The sequence below is a fragment of the Natator depressus genome, chromosome 3 (assembly GCF_965152275.1).
Source record: "Natator depressus isolate rNatDep1 chromosome 3, rNatDep2.hap1, whole genome shotgun sequence".
NCBI classification, from domain to species: Eukaryota; Metazoa; Chordata; order Testudines; family Cheloniidae; genus Natator; species Natator depressus.
The window spans coordinates 109,986,872-110,006,225 of NC_134236.1; the positions used below are offsets into that span (position 1 = coordinate 109,986,872).

Sequence of the window (19,354 nt, forward strand, 5' to 3'; positions counted from 1 at the left end):
TCTCTCTGTTTGGAACACTCAAGTTTGAAATGGCAAGTAGAGATGTGAGAAGTGGTTGTTTTTTCAGTGAAATTTTACAGTTGTCTGTTTAAAATGTTGACTGCTACAGGGATTCCAATTTTTTTCACAGTGTGATCAACATCTTGTTTCAAGAGAGAGAGCCTAATGGGTAAACTTCTCTTCCACTGTCTCAATCGTGATTTCATACACGTATCCCTGTAGTAACCGTAGCTGTTGTTTATTTTGAAAAGTATTAGGAAAATATTTGTTCATAGCTGAGTTTACTGCAAATAAGGTTTAACTTTAAGCATGAAAATACTCCTGTCCCAAAGCACCTAAGCCCATAACTCGTCCCAACTGAAGTCAACTGGACTACTTACGTACTTGGTTAATTGTTGTTTTTGAAAAAGTAACTTGCTGGGTAAAATTTTCCAAAGCACCTGAGACCATTTTCAGAAGTGAATTAGATACTTAGGGGTCTAAGTCCCATTTACTTTATAAGTTTTTGAAACTTATAGCTGGTCTCCTTTTATTTTTCATTTCATTCCTCATCCCACATATACGTCTCTGTTCCATGCATGTTTTTTTGCCTTCTGATGTTTCCCATTCACTGCACAAGTTTCCCTTTGTAGCAATGTCCCCTAACAGAGATAGCTAAGCTGACTGCTGCTTCTGCTTGTTGCCTGCTGCTTGTATACATGTCCTGGTGCGTCTTTGTAATTTATTTACGAAGTTCTATAAAAGCAGCTGGAAACAAGGAGAAAGATCTAGCAACATGTGACTCACCAGCTCTCTACAGACCACAGTCTCAGGACTTCTGGACTAGTACCATTTATTAGTTTTTGGAGCAAGGGAGAATTAAAATTGCTGAACTGTTTCGCTGAGAAAAGCAATTACTCACCCAAAGGTTTTCAAAAGCATACATAACTATAACATCATGCCTTGTCAGGGTGGGGTGTTTTAATCCATTGTGATAATGATGCTGTTTTCAGTCCCTATTCCCTCCTTGCTGTATATGTGCACCCACCGAGGAGGAATTCCAGTGATGATAATAATACTGTATGGGTTTAAAAAGGCTCATCATAGTTTTAAGTAATAGTGTCCCATACATTTTTCTTTTTGACAATCTCACATTATTTAAAATACATTTGGAAGAAAAACAGCATGCAGACTTGTATGGAATTTATGGAAATGATGAAACTACAATTGATAAATACAAGGCAATTCTGCTATTTCATCCATATGCCATTGTATCTAGATCATGAAGTCTCAAAACAGTGCCAGAACTGTGTAATGTTCTGTAACACCTAGACACAATACTGCAATATCTTTGGAATTGGCAGTATTAACTCTGAAATCTTTTTGTCCTTTAAAGTTAAAATGTTCACATTACTTTAATGCATTTCGGGGTATGTCAGATAGAGTGTGGGGAGTAATTTAAATACCCCTTTTCTTATGAGACGAGGAAGAAAGAGAAAAATTAACCTTCAGGGTATTGCAAGCGCAATCTTTGCTCAAAAGAATAAGAGAAAAAGCGAAGTTCATTCTAATACTACTTGTTCCCTTAACTTAAAAAACGATTGGCTTTAAATATCTGTTGTCGTCTTATAAGCTTGTGGAAAGGATCGATTTAAAAAGGTGCAACTGAAAACAGTTTTTCTCTGTTGATTTATCAACTGCTGGTGCTCTTCCCATGATAGCCAGTGTCTTCCATTTCTGGTTATTCAACTGGCAGTATTCACAATGTTTTTTGAAGGGGCTATTGACTATTCTGGTTTCCTGCTGGTGTTGACTTTACTAACGGGTTGGTGCCATCATTGTGCTTGTAGAACATAAAAGACGTTTTGGATAAACTTGGGGACCAGATTGCAGTCATTCATGAGAAACAACCTGATGTTATACTGGAAGCATCTGGACCTGAAGCAATTCAAATAGGAGATGCACTAACACAGCTGAATGCAGAGTGGGACAGGATTAATAGGATGTACAATGATCAGAAGTGGTAAGTCTGTTTGATTTTGTAGGAATATATTTTAATGTGAATAGTGGTAACTGTTTTGTTTGTAGAACTTTAACTATTTACAAAACTTAATCAAAGAGTTTAATCAGCACATTTCCTATTTCAATGCTGCAAAATAATTTTGAACATTATTTAACACTGGCTATCATACAAACTGTATTGCGGTTTTTATTAAAAAAAAATCCGCCTTAGCTAGAATATCTTAAATGATTGGTTTACTTGATAGTGTAGAATATTCTTACATTATAGCAAAATGTTTGCAACTTTTATTTTGCAAGGATATTACAAAGCTCTGGTTTAATAGAGAATGTGTTGAATGGGATATGTTTTTTCAAAAAGTTTGTATGAGTTGTCTTTTATATATATTAAATGTTTGGTAAAATGCTATACACCTGTGGCACTGTGTGCATGATAAACAGCAATAATCTGTGACGTAAATGTTTTTACATTGAAATGTGGCTGAATAAGAAGAAATTGCTTCCAGCTGAGTGATCCTGAAAGAACAATTAAGTAAATGTATAAGAAAACAGATGATATCTCCTATGTTTAGTTTAACATGAACAATAATAAATTTTCAGGTATTTTAAACTTTTCTGATTGGCTAAGCATGTTAGAACTACAGTTTTTGAGTACAAGTTAAATTTCATGTATTTTCACTGAGCAAATATGAATGTTTTCAATTCTTTAAAAAAAAATCTTAAACTGAAAGCTAACTGTTGGACACAGTTATAGGATGTTTTACACTTAAAAGGTAATTTAATAGCTGTTTGTTACAGTTAATCACTTGTAAAACTGCTATATTGTTTGAAATGCACGGACCATTTTTATAAGAAGTTTCCATTGTGGTTGTAAAACGGTGAAAATGTTCTAATGGAATTCAGGAAGTTATCATTAATTAAACTGGAAGGGTCTGATCTTGCTAACATTTAATACTAAGGATTGCGATTTCTATAATCAGTAGTTCCCAAGTTGAACTGGGCTGTACTAGTAAATTTAAAGTATTGAAAGAGCTCATTTGTAGTTGCAGCATTTAAAAGGGGAGAGAATGGAGGTAACAAGAATGGATAACTATGCAAATGAAGTCTTGAACACTTTTTTTAAACCCTCACCCTGTAAAACATGCACATCTTATAACACATGTGAAGAAACTTAAAAATACTACTCCCCATCCTCCTCTGTCAATTTGTTACATAAAGGGATGTCTTTATGCATGCTGCTTGTTCTCTGTATGGTGTGTGTGTATATATAGGGTGCCAGCCATGGTAGTATTTTGACTGATATACTATACACATGACCGAATTTATTTATTTATTTATTTATTTACTTATTTTCTTTCATCCTTGCTTTGTTGGTACATAATATATTTTTCTGGACTTTTTTTTTGGTGACATAATTAAAAGCAAGTACCATTATTGTCTCTTAAAAAAAAAAAAAAAGTCAGTAAAATCCTATTTAATTTCATAGAATATCAGTAAGGCTGCAAATCTGTCATGGAAGTCTCAAAGTCACAGATTGTGTCTTTCACGGACCTCTGTGACTTCTGCAGCACTTGCACCGGCTCCTTTGACATAATCTGAACTGACCACTTTATCAGCATTCCAACCACCTGAATCCTCATTTTTGTTGTATTCGTGGGTGTCTCCCAGTCCATGTTGAGCACCAATGGGACGGCTCTTCCCTATTCTGAAGAAATCTACATTTTTTCTCTGGTCTCTGAAAGGAAGGAAACTCTATTGCTTTAGAAGTCTTCAGTTATTGGAGAGACAGGATCTAAGAAACAGGGCTAGTTTTTTTTAGGAAGAGGCACCAGCATGGTGTCCCCCACCATGGATGACTCAGGCAGTGCAGTGTCTTACTGGTATTGGGGTGCTCTGAACGATTCTAGATCTTACTCTAAAAGAGAGTCTACTCCTCCCCCAGTGCAGGAAACCTCTACCCATGATCCTGCTACCATCCCTTCACCCACTGTACTGGACCCTATGGAGGAAGGAGAAATGATGAAGGAACCTCTGGATGTTCCCTACCCATAGTTAATTATCTTCTGCAGATGAAGCCATCACTCCAAAGTGGACATCTCCTCTTTTCCCCTCCTCCCCCACCCCACACTGAAGGACCTTAGAGGTCTTCCAGAACCTCATGGCGAGGGTAGCCACTTCCTTAGGAATGCACATGGAGATTGTGCAAGAAAACCTGCACAGCATCCTTGATGTTTTACCAACTCCTACCCACAGAAAGGGGTTCTCTTCCTATTAATGAAGCCTTTCTGGAGCTGGCAAAAACCCTCTGGCAGACTCCTCTATATCACTTAAGGTCAAGTGTGTGGACAGACAATATCAAATCGATCAAAAAGATTTTGATGGTTTTTTTCCATCCAGTTTCTGATTCCTTGGTGGTCATGGTCATTAATGAATGATCCCATTAGTCCCATCCAAAGACAAGGAATTCAAGAGGCTGGATTTATGTGACCAAAAAACTTACTCTACCGTCTCTCTTCAAAAGAGAGTGGCTAACTATCAGGCTTTTTTGTTTAAATATATATTTATTAATTTCTCTACAATTTCAAAGTTTGTTGACAAGTTGCCAGAGGAATATAAAGAACAGTTTATGGCTCTAGTTTCAGAGGGGTATCTCATGGCCAGTATATCCCTTCAGGCAGCTACTGATATTGCTGATACAGCCTTGTGTTCAGTGACATTGTGATTTCCACAATGTACTCTTCCTGGCTGCAGGTTTCTGGCATTCTGAAAGAGCTGCAAAATATAGGTGAAGTTTTACCATTTGAAGGGTGTTGAAGAGTCTAAACTATTTTACAATGACACAGACAGCCCCCCAACTTGAAGCAAACACTTAACAACAACTATACACCACACAACAAAACCACTAACCCAGGAACCAAACCCTGCAACAAACCCTAGTGCCAACTCTGTCTGCATATATATTCAAGGGATGCCATCATAGGACCTAACCACATCAGCCAGCACATCTACCAATGTGATATATGCCATCATGTGCCAGCAATGCCCCTCTGCCATGTACATTGGCCAGACTGGACAGTCTCTCTGCAAAACAATAAATGGACACAAATCTGACATCAAAAATTATAACATTCAAAAACCCGTAGGAGAACACTTCAATCTCCCTGGATGCTCAATAACAGACTTAAAAGTGAAAATTCTTCAACAAAAAAACCTTCAGAAACAGACTCTAATGAGAAACTGCAGAACTGGAATTAATTTGCAAACTGGACACCATCAAATTAGGCCTGAATAAAGACTGGGATTGCATAGGTCACTGCAAAAACTAATTTTCCCCCCTGCTGATATTCATACCTTCTTGACAACTGTTTGAAATGGGCCACCTTGATTACACTGAATTCATTAGCACTGTAAAAGTGATTTTTTCCTTCCTTCCTTCCTTCCTTCCTTATCAACTGTTGAGACTAGCCTACTTCTACCTTAATTGAATTGGCTCATTAGCACTGACCCCCTCCCCCCCAACTTGGTAAGGCAACTCCCATCTTTTCAAATGCTGTGTATTTATGTATCTCTACTGTATTTTCCACTCCATGCATCAGATGAAATGGGTTTTAGCCCACGAAAGCTTATGCCCAAATAAATGTGTTAGTCTCTAAGGTGCCAGAAGGACTCCTTGTTGTTTTTGCTGATACAGACTAACACGGCTACCACCCTGAAACAGAAAATACTGGGTGCAAACTGAAAGACTCCTGTTCAATACTTTGTACATTAGTTTACACTCCAGTGACTAAGATGAACAGTTTAGGTCACACCCTTACTGTAGATCCTCTTTTTAGCAGAGGTCATATAGTTCCTCGAATGTCATATCTTCCTTGATGATATTAGTCATCTTCGTCTATAGCAGGCCCTTCTTACCAGACAACACAAACTTCATGCAGTCATTTTGACTGCTCCATTGAGGACTGCACACTAACTATATCAACTGCCTTTGGAACATGCCTGTCCCTTTTCCACTGAGTTTGAGAAAATGTCATGTGAGACAAGTGGGTGCTCAGCACAGTAAATGAGGGATACGTTATCCAGTTCACCTCCCGCTCTTTTCAGGGACCCATCTCACAGTACTTCCCTACGAGCTGTCATCAGCTCCAAGGGTGTTCACCAAGTGCATTGAGACCTGCTTAGGTGTTCAAGTGTTTCCTTCGGTGTTCCAATGTTTCCATTGGCAATACAAGAGAACTAGTTTTCCCATTTAGTTGTAGAGATCATTTTACTGGGTTAATTTCTTAAAGTAAGGTGTGTTGGGGAAGTCAAAGCATGTAATGGGAATTAGTGAAAAAAGAAACCTTCCCAATGTGTTTGTGTGTTCTTTGATTTTTTTTTTTTGTGATGAATAAATTAAATGTAAAAGTCACTGTATATGTTAATGTGAAGGAGCCATTTGGAGTCGCTAACCAGGCCCACGGTTCTTAAAATGTTACTGTTGGGATATTATAACAGTTTATTTGAAGAAATCAGAAGGTGTTGCATTCTCATTCATTGGCTTTTAAAAGGTGAACAATAAACAGTGATCTCTGAAGAAAGAACACTTGTACCTAGTTCAGTGGTTCATATACCTGTGGGCTGCTTGTGGCCCAATCAGCACACAGCTGCGGCTCATGTGACAGCCTCAGGGCCATACAGGTAGTATATATATTGTGTAGATGCTGCCGACATAGCACCCAGAAAGCTACGTATGCATTCCACAAGGGTAAATAGGTTGAGAACCACTGATCTTGTCTAAAGTATACTCAGTTTGCAAAACTTTTTGGATTAAAGCTGTATGTAAAGTAAATGTTGCTCATTTTCTAAATGGGTTGCATTACAAGCTACAGATTTCATTTTGGGGGAATCATTCATGTTTACAAGTTGAAGCCCAGATAAGCCTATCCTTCAATCCTTGTAAGATGTAAGCTAACCCAATTTGACTGAACTTGATAGTTAAAACTAAGCCATACAAACAAAGTAAAACAAACATTAAAAAAAAAAATGTAGGCCAGGAAATATGCGTCTTGGCAAAGATTAGATCTAACTCAATCAGCAACCATCAAAATTGAAACTTTTTAAATCACAGCAAGTAAATAACTGAAAAGTTAGATTTGGTATTTCCTAATAGGATACAATTAAATCAAGCTTATATCTGAACTTATACAGGTACTCCAAATCCATCTACAAAGATGGCCAGTCAGAATGATGAATTCAAAAATATAAGGATGAATTAAACATATATTAGTGTTGTGTGAAACCAAAGAAAAATTTGAGATTGGCAAAAAGATGCTGTGTTCACAGTTTAAAATTGGTTCACATCTGTAGGGTTTGGTATCTCATGATATAAAGACAAGTGAAACTTATTTCTTATTAAATATCATTGTATACATAAGCATTGAGGTTTTCCTCTCTAGTGGAACTCTAGATCCAACTCCTATTGAAGTTTATGGAAAAATGGTTCATACTCCTACTGTGCAAACTAGTACCATGTCTTAATTTCGGTCTTCAAAAATGAACTGCCTTCTTAAATTCATACCAGATCTAAACTCCAGATCCATTAATGGAGCTATGCAGATTTATGCCAGCTGAGGATATCTTCTCTCTGTTTTATATTTTGTAAAGGCAAACAAAATGCAGTATTTTGAAGTGAGACATGATCTAGTCCATCAGTGTGTTGTGTCTCTTCTGTATTCTCTGTCTTACGTGGACTGTAAATCCTTTGGGGACAGAGATCTTATCTATTACACAGTGCAGAAATATTGTCAGCACTCAACAAATTATAAGTGTCACCTGCCTGGCTAAAATGGTTTTCTGAAGAGTATATTCTTGGTTTTGTTTAAAAAAAAAAAAAAAAAATTCCTGTGTCCGCCTACTGTCGCTGTCCTTTTAGCTACTATGAAAACGTCATTTATACTACTACTCTACTTGACCTTTTGCATGCCAGAGAAAATGTTTGCCTTTTAAGTTAAACTTAACACTAATGATGCTGCAAAAGTAAAATATATTGAAACTTACCGTGTACTAAAGTCTGTGGGACCTACTGTGTGCAGGCCTATTTCTGATCCAATTGAAGTGGAGTGGTAACACTCACAATCAGTGCAGTGTGATGAAGATCAGCTTCACTCTTTAAGGCTTCTGGCAGCAGGAAATCGTGGTTTTGTGAGCAAAAAACCGAAGCTGAGCAATTAATCATATTTAATTTTTCATGCCCTCTGATGTATGAACTATTTTAAAAAATTGTTCTGCAGACCAGTTTTGCTGCAGCTAATTAATCTTTATTTCCCCAGTCATGGAAACCAAATATTCCTCAGCCCTGCCCTCAGCTCCTTCAATTTAGAAGGCAGTGATGGTTTGCGTGGTTGGTTTTCACAGTCAGTGCAATGACAGGAACTGTTCAGTGTACAAGACTTACTTAAATGTAATATATCAGGTCTTTTTATTTTGCAGGACAAGTTATGAATTAACTACTCTTCATATTAAATATAAATAGGTCAGCCCATGTCTTTTCCCTGAAACAGTCTAGGTAATTTTGAAACCTTTCTTGTTCCCCAACAGTTGTTTTGACAGAGCAATTGAAGACTGGAGGCAGTTCCATTGCGATCTCAATGACCTCACACAGTGGATAACAGAAGCTGAAGGGTTACTGGCTGATGCCCATGCTGCAGATGGTAGCCTGGATTTGGAGACAGCTGGGATGCATCAGCAGGTACGTGGCGTTCAGTCAAAGGACAGGGAAGCTGACAAAAGTTGAGCATGGATTTGAGCCAAAAATTCAAATCTGCCCATGAATAAAAATATATATTGAAATTGTGGTGGTCCTCTAAAGTTTTGCAGGAAAAGAGGTCTGTGTGTAACTTGAAATTGCTTTTCTGATTGTAATTTCAGTTAATTTTTTTTTAAAGTTTTTTAATCAGGGGTTAGAAAACAGGGCTTTTGTCCCTGTCTTCTATTGATTTTTTTTCCTATATGAAGGTTCAGTTCATCTAAAAATATATTAGAATTAATGTGTACTGTACTCCTTAATTGGGTATACTTTTAAAAATAATCAGTATATCTATAATTGGCTATTGCAGGGTTTAGTTTTCCATTCTGAGTAGAAAGCAAGCACAACTGTTTTGTTTTTATAAAACTGTCTTGTGTAAAGACTCCAGAAAAATGTAATTTTATTTGCTTTAGTTTTGCCTTTTCAGATTTTGTTTTCCTGGTTCTTCTCATGTATCACCAAGAAAGGGGAAGCAATTTTTCTGTTTACAAAATTAAATTAAGCTTTTAGCTAAAAGCAAGAGGCTAAAGCATAACTTTAAAATAAACCCCAAATAAAAAAATACCCTAAGCAATGTGCAGGTATCTATATTTTAGAAATCCAAATGTTAAATACCTGTGTTTTACAGGAGAAATGTATGATGCACTGAGTATTGCTTGAATTTTATTCTTGTTCTTAGTGCTGTTGGGCGTTTTCTTCTAGGGCATTTCCTTTCTCTTCCTGGAATCATCGTCAGTTCTGTTCTAGGCGCAAAGAGATCCTGTACTAATAATGTAAAAAGCTTTTTCTAGCTCTGAGGGATAGGTTAAGGTTTGAACCTGACTTTATCTGACTTTCCTCAGTTACCTGGATTTTTTGTGATCTCCGCAGCTTATGGCAGCATGGCCAAAATTATCCCAGCTACAGTGTTGTAAGGTTACAAGTACACGGTGCACACAAGTTCAGAGAATAACTGGTGAAAAGTAATTTTAATCTGTGGGCAATTTTAAAAAAAGAAAAAAATGTAGCACTTAATAAAAACATCAGGGCGTGAATGTAGATGCTAATACTAACCATGTAAAAGCCAGTTCCTTTATCCTGTATTCAGTTGTATTCAATAGCCGATTGTGCATCAGTCTTTTAAAAATATTTATTAAGTCTAGGCCAACTTACTAATAACGAGCATTTAATCAATAGTTTAAAGCTGCATATTGTTGATGTAAAGTTGCTTTAAAATGCTCTTTTTGGTAAAATAATATGCAGCCAGGATGCATTCTCAATGTTATAAACCATAAATCAAAGTCAGGTTAGGTCAGTAATAAAATTCTGCGTGGTTTTCTTACTTGTGACAGGAACTTGAAGAAGGAGTCAGCAGTCATCAGACCAGCTTTTCAGCACTGAACAGGACTGGGGAAGGAATCATACAGAAACTCTCCACTACAGATGGGAGCTTCCTGCAGGAAAAACTGGCGGGGTTAAATAAACGCTGGAAAGCAATTACTGCTGAGATCGTGGATAGACAACAGAGGTAATAAGTTAATCAGAAATTTGGGTGTCTGAGCAGATTATGATGGGGAAAATCTCATTAGAAGAGTCCAGAGGAGGTATAGGATTCTATTGCACACTATCATTAGTCTGAATTTTCCTGACATTTAGACTCCATTTTCAAACTGCCTCATAGAACCACTTTCTCATAAAAGCATCAGCAATTGACTACTCAGATTGCTGTTAACACGAACAAACACAAGCCCCCCCCCCCCCCCCCAGTTTTCTCCACTTAAAATGGCTTCACTGCAAAATCGGATTATTTGGAGGGACCGCTGCTACGTTCAGTTCAACCTTACCCAGAGGAATTAGCTGTAAGTACATTTCTGCTGATCTTTAATTTTCAATAACCTGAACGTATTGTCTAAATCCAAAAACAAAGTAATAGAGGACACAAAGAGAAAATATTTTTTTGTAAGAGTTGAAAGACTCATACACAATTGTTTGTTTATTTGAATGGACAGTTTATAAATAAGATCAGAATCCATTTTGAAGTACTACTGTAAATGTTGTGTAAAAGATCAAAGTTCAAGGGTAGTCTGAGCAAAACGTACACATTTTCAGTATATCTATGTGGGATATGAAATGCCTGTGTGTCATTTAATTTTAATAGAAATTGTGACACTAAATCCCCATAATTAATACTATTTTTGAGTTTTCTGAAACAAATCTAATTTTTAGTCTTCTCTGCTGAATATAGAAAATAAATAAAATCTTCTTGATTATTATATTATGCAAAACCTGAGTAAGTTTTCATGTACTACAAGAAAATGTCCTTTCCCAATGTTTGCATGTTTAGAGGCTCTCCTGAATATTTTCACAGACAATGGTCTTTTAGTGTCTTATAGAAATTAGGCCCTAGTAATTGTTGAAACTTGGCTTTGTGATGTCTTGGTTCATGTGCACTTTTTAATTTAATATTTTATTTGGAAAAACCTATTCGGAGATTTTTAAAGTAAAGTTTAAGCCATAGTTGTTGGAATGTGATTTGCTTTTTTATGGTTGAGGAAAGAATCCGTTGATCAGCAAAACCAACTCTTTTGGTAACTCTCATTAGTGTAAAACAGAGAGCTGCATGTCACATTGGAGGTAGTGTGGGAATGTGTTTGCTGCTATAGCAGTATGTCTCACACCTCAACAGGCTTTAGTATTTGAATGTGACATTTTGCAAACGTTAGGTTTGCTGCAAGTGTCTTTCTCAGTAAACATGTATTTTCTTCCACTTATAATCAAGTTGTCTCCATTTAATCATGTATGTTGATTGCTTCATTTTAGTCTTTTATCCGCTGTGGGATTTGTGTTTTTTAGACTGAAAGGAGAGGATCAGCAGCTAATGGACTACAGGAAGAAGTTGGATGAGTTTAGTTGCTGGTTGGAAAATGTAGAAAATTCCCTGGAAATGAGACCTACATTCAACCCTGAAGAAAACCTGCGAGAATTAAAGGCAAGATCGATTAAAATGTGTATGAGTGCATGTGTGTCTTTCATTAATTCTGAATCTGCCATGGTCCTAATGTGGGACAAATATCCAAAATGAGGAGAGGCACAAGAAAAATAGTATGGCATAAAGTGACATGGGATTAATTACCAAAATAAGGGACAGCTTTTACTGAGGGCCAATTGAGAGTTGTGTATGAGATAGGAGAAGATGCCATTGGATGCAGTAAGTCAGTACATACTTATGCTGTGGAACCTTAGAGTGTTTTTGTTATATTCTCAGTTCAAAAACAACACCTGGCACTTCAGAAAAAGAATTTGTGGCATGTGAAATAGTAAGGGCAATTGCAAACATCATATATCTTCATGTGACTAAACAGACTGAATACCATCAAAAATTATAACAAGGGCCCGTAATTATAATTTGTTTGAAGTGTGTTTTTACTTATCAAAGCGAGTTGTATTAACATTTTTGAGGCTGAAGTTTAGGAAGTTATAATTAATATCACAATGCATTTGATTACTATAAAGTTATCCAATGTGTGTCAATGTTTTATTGTACTTTAAGGTAAATAAGCAAGTAAATAGCCAACTAAAATATATGTAAATAATGACACCTGTGTCCTGTTACTGGGAAGCTGAATATTTTTTTAATTGTCCTTTTAGTCAGCATGGAATACTTTTTTGTTTTTAAATTTTATCAGTGTTGAACATTGATAACATAATACTGTTGTATCTGTGAGCATGATAATGAGAGAATGCTGTCAGGACCTGAATAGAATGGAACAGATCAGTCTATCTGGCAATGCTACTACGTTGAAATTTCAACTATTAGCCCCAAATAGAATACAAAAATCAAACTTCCTCCAAATCTGTTTAAATGAGGTAAATTGGTTACAATTACATCAATTGTTCATTCGAGTACAGTTTATTGTATAGTGCCCAACCAGTAGTTATCAAAGCTAATCTTATTTCCTGATCATTATATTTTCCCTGCCAGCTAATCTTATTTCGTGATCATTATATCCTCCCTGCCCACACTTTGGGGGGTGCGAACCCTGCTAGGAAAGTATTACTAATGATTATTATAGGCACTCAGATAGTCTGATGAGCGTCAATTTATATAAAAATCTGGATGGATAAATGGTTGCATACATGTTGTCCTTGTTGTTAAGTGTAATTATTTATTTAGTTGTGCTAAGTGCTTTACAGACAAATAGAAGACCTGTTGTGCAGTGCTTACAGTTTAAGGCCCTGAACCCAGACCGTTTTTCCCATGTATAATCCCATTGAAGTCAGTTGGGGCCTACACACAGGAAAAACTTTTTGCTGGATCTGCCCTGCAATGTAACATTAACACAGGCAACAGTGAATAAGGGGGGAAGATTCAGGGATCAAAATAAGATAATGAGGTTTTTTAAAGGGTAACTGTTTAAAATTTCCTCTTAACCTCTCTTCTCTTCCCCCCCCCCCCCACACAAAAAAAACCCAAAAAACCTCAGCGCAATCTTGGGCCTTGATTGTGTAACAAACTGCATGTGTGCTTTTCTAGACATTGACTTAGTTTGTGGCAAACTGGGGAGTAAATCTGCACCTCACTAACTTGCTGCATACTGAGTAGCTGAGTGGACCCTGCTATCGTGCACTAGGAAACTTTTCAGTTTAGCAGGCTCGTGCGCTGTAGATTTACATCCTCAGCTTGCTGTGCACTAACTCTTTACACAAGCCTCAAGAGTCTGCCTGTGTGGAGCTTGTTGCAGGATTGGGGCCTTAGTTTTTAAAGACTTGAAAACTGGTACAGACTGTAGCTTTAACTGAGGTGGAGACACAGGTAATCAGTGCTTTATAATTCTGAATATATTGGCTACACCAAAAGGTAGCCAAACCAAAGTATGCATATAGCAGTTGAGTAGCTTTCATGAGTAATGTATAAAAGCAGATCCATTTGCTATTCTCTTTTAGTTTCAGTTCCTCAGATTTTTGTGTTTCATGTAGGAAGAAAATAAATTCTGATAATCAAGTAAAGGTTTTAAATAATCTGAATGTTTTCTGTTGTTTGGGATGTTATTAGTAGAGCCCTGCAAATCTGCGGATATCTGCAGATGATGTTTGCGGATTGTAGATTGGATGCAGATACAAATTTTTGTATCCACGCAGGGCTTTAGTTATTAGATCTCTAGTTTATATGCTGTTTGATTTGGTTAATTTTTCCTAATGAACTCTCCAAATGTCAAATTCTTTAGTTAACTAAAACATTTATTAGAGTGAGTGAGTGTGTGTGTGTGTGTGTGTCTGCACGCGCGCATGCACAGTCATCTTCAGACTAAAGCTCTCTCTTGCCCCCTGTAGGACTTAACTGAGGAAATGGAAGTACAAGGAGAAAAACTGAAATGGTTGAACAGAACTGAACCTGAGATACTTTCAGATAAAAGCGTTGGTTTTCAGGAAAAAGAGAGAATTTCTGACACCTTAAGGACTATCAGTATGAAATGGAACAAGGTGTGTATTTTCTCCATATTGATTATGTGTAATCAGCATGTCTAGTAGTTTATTAGATAGAGGTCTGTCGTCCTTTCCATACACGTGTGACTCCCACTAATGCTTTTGGAAGCTGTCCATGCACGTTGAGGGCAGGCTAGACTCCATAGTGTAGAGCATAAGTACTGTTCCATGTCTTAAGTGCTAAACTCATGTAAAAATTGTTCAATCCATATGAATTCTCCTTTGGTTTGGATCTTTCTGGTTGAACTGGTTTTCTTTCAAAGAGCTAGATTTAGACTGTTTTTTTTTTAAACAAGCTGTAAAGTATCAATTAGAAATTGACATTTCAAAATATCTTCTTAAGAAATCGAATGTTTGCAATTATCATACCAAATATTAAATAAAACCAAACTCTTTCCTTTTAGATAGTAGGAATTAGCAATTCTAATGAAATGTGACCTCTTTGGCTTGATGACCAGATGAAGATAGGAGAATACCAGAGGCTGGAGTAGTGTGATTGAGGTTGTGTGAGAAGATTCATGGGACAGTTTGGCTGTGGGTCAGGAATCTGAGCATTTACCAGGGGGAAGAGGGATTTGGTAGCTGTGGGGAGGAAAAAGATGCCTGTATCTCTCTTGCTGCCTTCTCAAGCCAAGTAACCCTCTTCCTTTTTCCTTTCCTTTCCTTTCCTTTCCCCAAAATAACAGTGTAACTAAATTTGGTTGGCTTTAGTAGTCGGATAATTTTTTAAATTTTTAAAAAAACCTCACCTCATATTATGGTACAATCTTGTGTGCCTCTGCTAATATCTCAACTAGCAGTGAATGGGTCATAGCTTGGGTACGTGGGCGGAAAAGATGGTCTTTGACCTGTCTCTAAATTCTGTTCTGTTTGACTCTTAACTCAGACATACACATATATAAAACACTACACTATAGATAGATAGATATAAAAACGAAATCTGAGCACAGGGTGACATTGCTTGTGGTTATTAAATGATCGGTTTCTATGATGCTTTGTTTGCTGTCTAAAGAAATCTTCTTTGTAAACATAGCGTTAGTATTTTTGTGTATTTTGTGATCAGTAGTTTAGCTATCTTAAGTGTTTCTTTGTAGCTGTTAAAAAGCAAACATTCTTACGGGTATTTTTTTCACTTGCATTCTGTGCTATAGTTGTTCAAAGAGGTACCTGACAGAGTGAGAGAACTCGAGGTGTATGTTCAGCAGCTCCATCTTGTGACACAGGCAAAGCCTTCTGGTGAGTGATGAGCAGAAAACATATTTTACGGTCATGTCTAATTTGGTTGAGTTTAATCCTGTTTGCAGTAAAAAATAATAATTGTACTAACTTGGGTGAAGTGGAGATTATAATATGAAGGTTTTGCATCCTTGTATTTAGGACTGCTTTTGTATTATTGGCAACACTGGAGCACTTAATTGGGGAAAAGGACAGGTTACAGTTTTTTGTTGCTTGAGAGTTGACTATTGATTAATAAAACTGCTTGTTTGTTGTTTGTATTACCATAGTGCCTCGGCACCCCAACCATGGACCAGAAACCCATTGTGCTAGGTGCTGTACAAACACACAACAAATGCAGTCCCTGCCTGAAAGAGATTACAATCTGAAATTAAGTAAATGGATTCATAATGTTTTTCAAAATTCCTTACCAAGGAAAACTTAAATGGAGCAAAACACTTTGTTATAATCTCAGCCTGTCAAGGGTCTGTATTGACTTGAGTTGAAATCAAGACTGTTAGGTGAACAATGGTTCATAATTTTTGTTACTGGAAGGCAAATGTCCATGGTTTGAACTTCTGCTTGATGAACTTGTTATCTGTTTGGAACTAAGTAAACCAAGAGCAGTTGCAATTTGTGGAGTTTTTGGAAGGTGATCTGGTGATGCGTTGAAGTGTTTGTTTTAAAATATGCACATACCTAAGCCACCTGACTTGTAAGATTGGGAGCCCTCAATGTAACCAGGTTTGAGTGTTGAAAGAAGGGATAGGGACCAGACTAGAAGTGTTGTTGTTCCTGCTCCATCCAACCAGACATCAGGTCAAGCTGTAATTTGCTAAATCTGTGCAAGACCTTAAGCAGTAGCTAAGTTGTTTGGGTCTGAGGTGAGCTCTGTGTTGAGAATTTTAAAGATCTTGTGATTTTTCTACCAAAACTACTAGTTTTGGACCTAGCCATAATGGAAGAAATACTTCAGTTCTTCTTTGAGTGCTGGTATGTATGTGTATTCCACTGTGGGTACACATGGGCCTGGAGCCAGAGAATTTTGAAAGCAGTGTCTCACCTGGCTCACCTGTTGCCTCTGTCTGAAGAGACAAAGCGCAGGGTAGACTGACTGCCTCTCCAGTTCCTTCTAACTGCTGCGTGGTCTGGGTTGGATACTAGGCTATGCCCAGGTTTCTGGGCTTCAAAACTTGTGATTCCTGCCCATGATCCTTCTCAGTCAGCGATGACCATTAATGCTCCTTATACACCTTGGGGAAACCCACATTGCAGCAGGGTGCAGTATCTGCCATTTGTTCCCGGGAAGGGTGAGAACTTTGCCTCCTGATGCACTGTGTGGCCCAATATGACCACGGCTAGGGAACCCCTAACCACAGTCCCCTATGCATGAGCCAAGCTAAGCAAGGAGTTTGTCAAATCAGGAGTGAAGGAGTGTGCTCCAGCAGAGCATTTGGTAGGGTCTTCTGGGAGAGCAGGAAGCATTCTCATAAACCAGAGGCTAAGTCTTCCTTCAAATCCACTTAGAAGAAGTCGGATCCAATCTTGCCTAAACTGAGTATTAGCTCAGCCCAAGAGAACTTGGAATGTACTAAGTCTCAGAGGCTTGATAAGAAAGCTCACAAGTCTAGGGCTTCACTGGCAGCGAATCGTGGTCTGGTGGTACTGATGAAGATATATTGCTGAGAACATTGGCCACCCATGGTACCATTTGCATCAGTTGTGGCACAGACTGTCTTTACTGTGGCTCCAGTGGTTCAGACACACAGGAATCCTCTCACTTTGGGAAGAGCTGAGACCTACTCTCCTCTTGAGGACATCTTCGCGCTCTCAGATCCGGAGACTTCCACTTCTTTGGTTCCCTCTCTTTTGTGACAGGTTACAACTCCATCACAGAAGCTGGCCTTTGGAAGGAGTTTGTCTCCCATTCCATCTCTGGGCTATGATTTTCCTCCAGCAGCACCATGGGCACTACCTATGGAACTGGAATCAATTTTTTTTCTTCTTTTGGGAGATTCTGAATTGCCCAATGAACCTTTATGCCCTGTTTCTCCAGGACAAACCTTCCCAGTCAGAAGATCCTGGGCCAACTTGTGACCAACCTTCACATTACCATCCACCTCATAACTGTTGACCACCATGACCCCCATTTGACCCATCCTTTTGGCCATACTGCGCCCATCGGACCAGTGCCATCCTGTTGGTCTCTTCTGCTAGGGAGTCATCCCTCCCCTCCCCTTTTGAGGGGACAACTAGAGCTGCCCCTGAACCCTACTGAGGAGGAGTATGCACCGGATCCAGTGTTTCCATCAGATCCGATGAGCTTGCCATCTTAAGTGCCAGACATGGTGGTGACTCTGTTTCCATCTCCCCATGATGACTATAATCAATTCCAGGAACTCCAAAGAATTGTAGGGGAGCTGCAGATTCCTCTTGAGAAGGTTCAGGATCCTTAACCCAAGCTCTTGGACATGCTCCAGTACAATATCCCTTCCAGTTAATGAAGCCATCCTGGAACCAGCTAGAGTGCTCTGGAATATCCCAGCTACCTGCACCCCCATACCTAAAAGGGCAGAAAAACGGTACTATGGCCTGGTCATAGAGGCAGAATTCCTGTTCTCTCACCATACTTCTTGTTCTTTAGCCACTGCAGAGTGATCTAGGCAACAACCCTGATCTACCCCGACTGATAAGGAGGGCAAATGTCTCAACTTATTGGGAAGGAAGGTCTTTTCTTCTTCTAGCCTGTGGTTCAGGACAGCCAGTTACCAAGCGCTACAGGGAAAGTACGACTTCCTGAATTGTTCGAAATTTGTGGATTTTATTGACAGAGCTTTTTCAAGCTATGAACTTTATCATAGACTAGATCATAACTAAGGCTACAATTTTGTCACGAGTATTTTTATTAAAAGTCACAGACAGGACACAGGCAATAAACAATAAATCACGGATTTGTTGAAGGCGGAGCCCAAGCCCTGCCACCCTGGATTGAATTATTGGAATTTTCAAGAAGTCACGGAGATCTCATAAAATCCCAGAATCTGTGACTTCCGTGACAGATTCATCACCAGCCACAGAGTGCCTGTCAAGACCTGTCTGTGTGTGTGTGTGTCTCTCTCTCTCCCTCTCTCCCCCCCCCCCCCTTAAGACTTATGGCCTCATGCACGTATGTGACAGCTTTTGCTAGACTCCACCTTTGTTTTGCCTACAAGCGTGGCTTCAAACTATGTACTTGCCAAACCAACAGTCCATGAGCATCATAGTGACTGTTCGCAGCAAAACGATGTCATCCTTGTCATAGTGGAAGAATCCCCTCCAGCTGTGCATTTGCGTTCCCTTCCTTGCCTCCACACGGGACAGGACAATCATTACCAACACATCCCTGTTGGGAGCTCATGTGAACAACAGTGCAGTGCGAGGCCCCTGGATGTTTCGAGAGTCCATGAGCTACAAGCAGTTCAAAGGGCTTGCAAAAGCATTCCCTCATTTGTGCAGGGTCACCATCCCCTCATAATGTCAGACAACATCATAACAGTCTTTTTACATCAACAAAAAGGTTGGAGCAAGATCCACCCCTCTGTGCACAGAAGCAGTTAGTCTGTGGAACTGGTGTATTGATAATCAGATTACCCTGTTGGCAGTCCTCCTCCGAGGAAACCAGAATGTGCTAACGGACTCTCAGCTGACACTTTGTGGTCGATCATGAATGGGTGCTTCACAACTCTGTGGTAAACAATATTTTTGCTCGGGGGAGGGGTCCCCCTACAGGGACCTATCTGCCTCCCAAATAAATAGAAAATGCAACATACGCCATTCTAGAGGAATCCTGGGTTGCTGCTCACAGGACAATGCTCTACATCTTCCATGGTCAGATCATATGAACTATGCCTTCCC

The 19,354-nt window shown here is 38.6% G+C and overlaps 1 protein-coding gene across 1 annotated transcript in view; it reads left to right on the top strand.

The window, feature by feature from the left end:
* Positions 1-19,354, top strand: part of UTRN (utrophin) — a 594,030-nt gene that overhangs the window by 242,511 nt on the left and 332,165 nt on the right. Inside the window, exons 43-48 of the mRNA XM_074948548.1 lie at positions 1,830-2,002; positions 8,575-8,725; positions 10,114-10,289; positions 11,615-11,750; positions 14,093-14,242; positions 15,397-15,481. Of these exons, the coding sequence (XP_074804649.1) occupies positions 1,830-2,002; positions 8,575-8,725; positions 10,114-10,289; positions 11,615-11,750; positions 14,093-14,242; positions 15,397-15,481 (871 nt within the window). The remainder of the gene's footprint in view (positions 1-1,829; positions 2,003-8,574; positions 8,726-10,113; positions 10,290-11,614; positions 11,751-14,092; positions 14,243-15,396; positions 15,482-19,354) is intronic.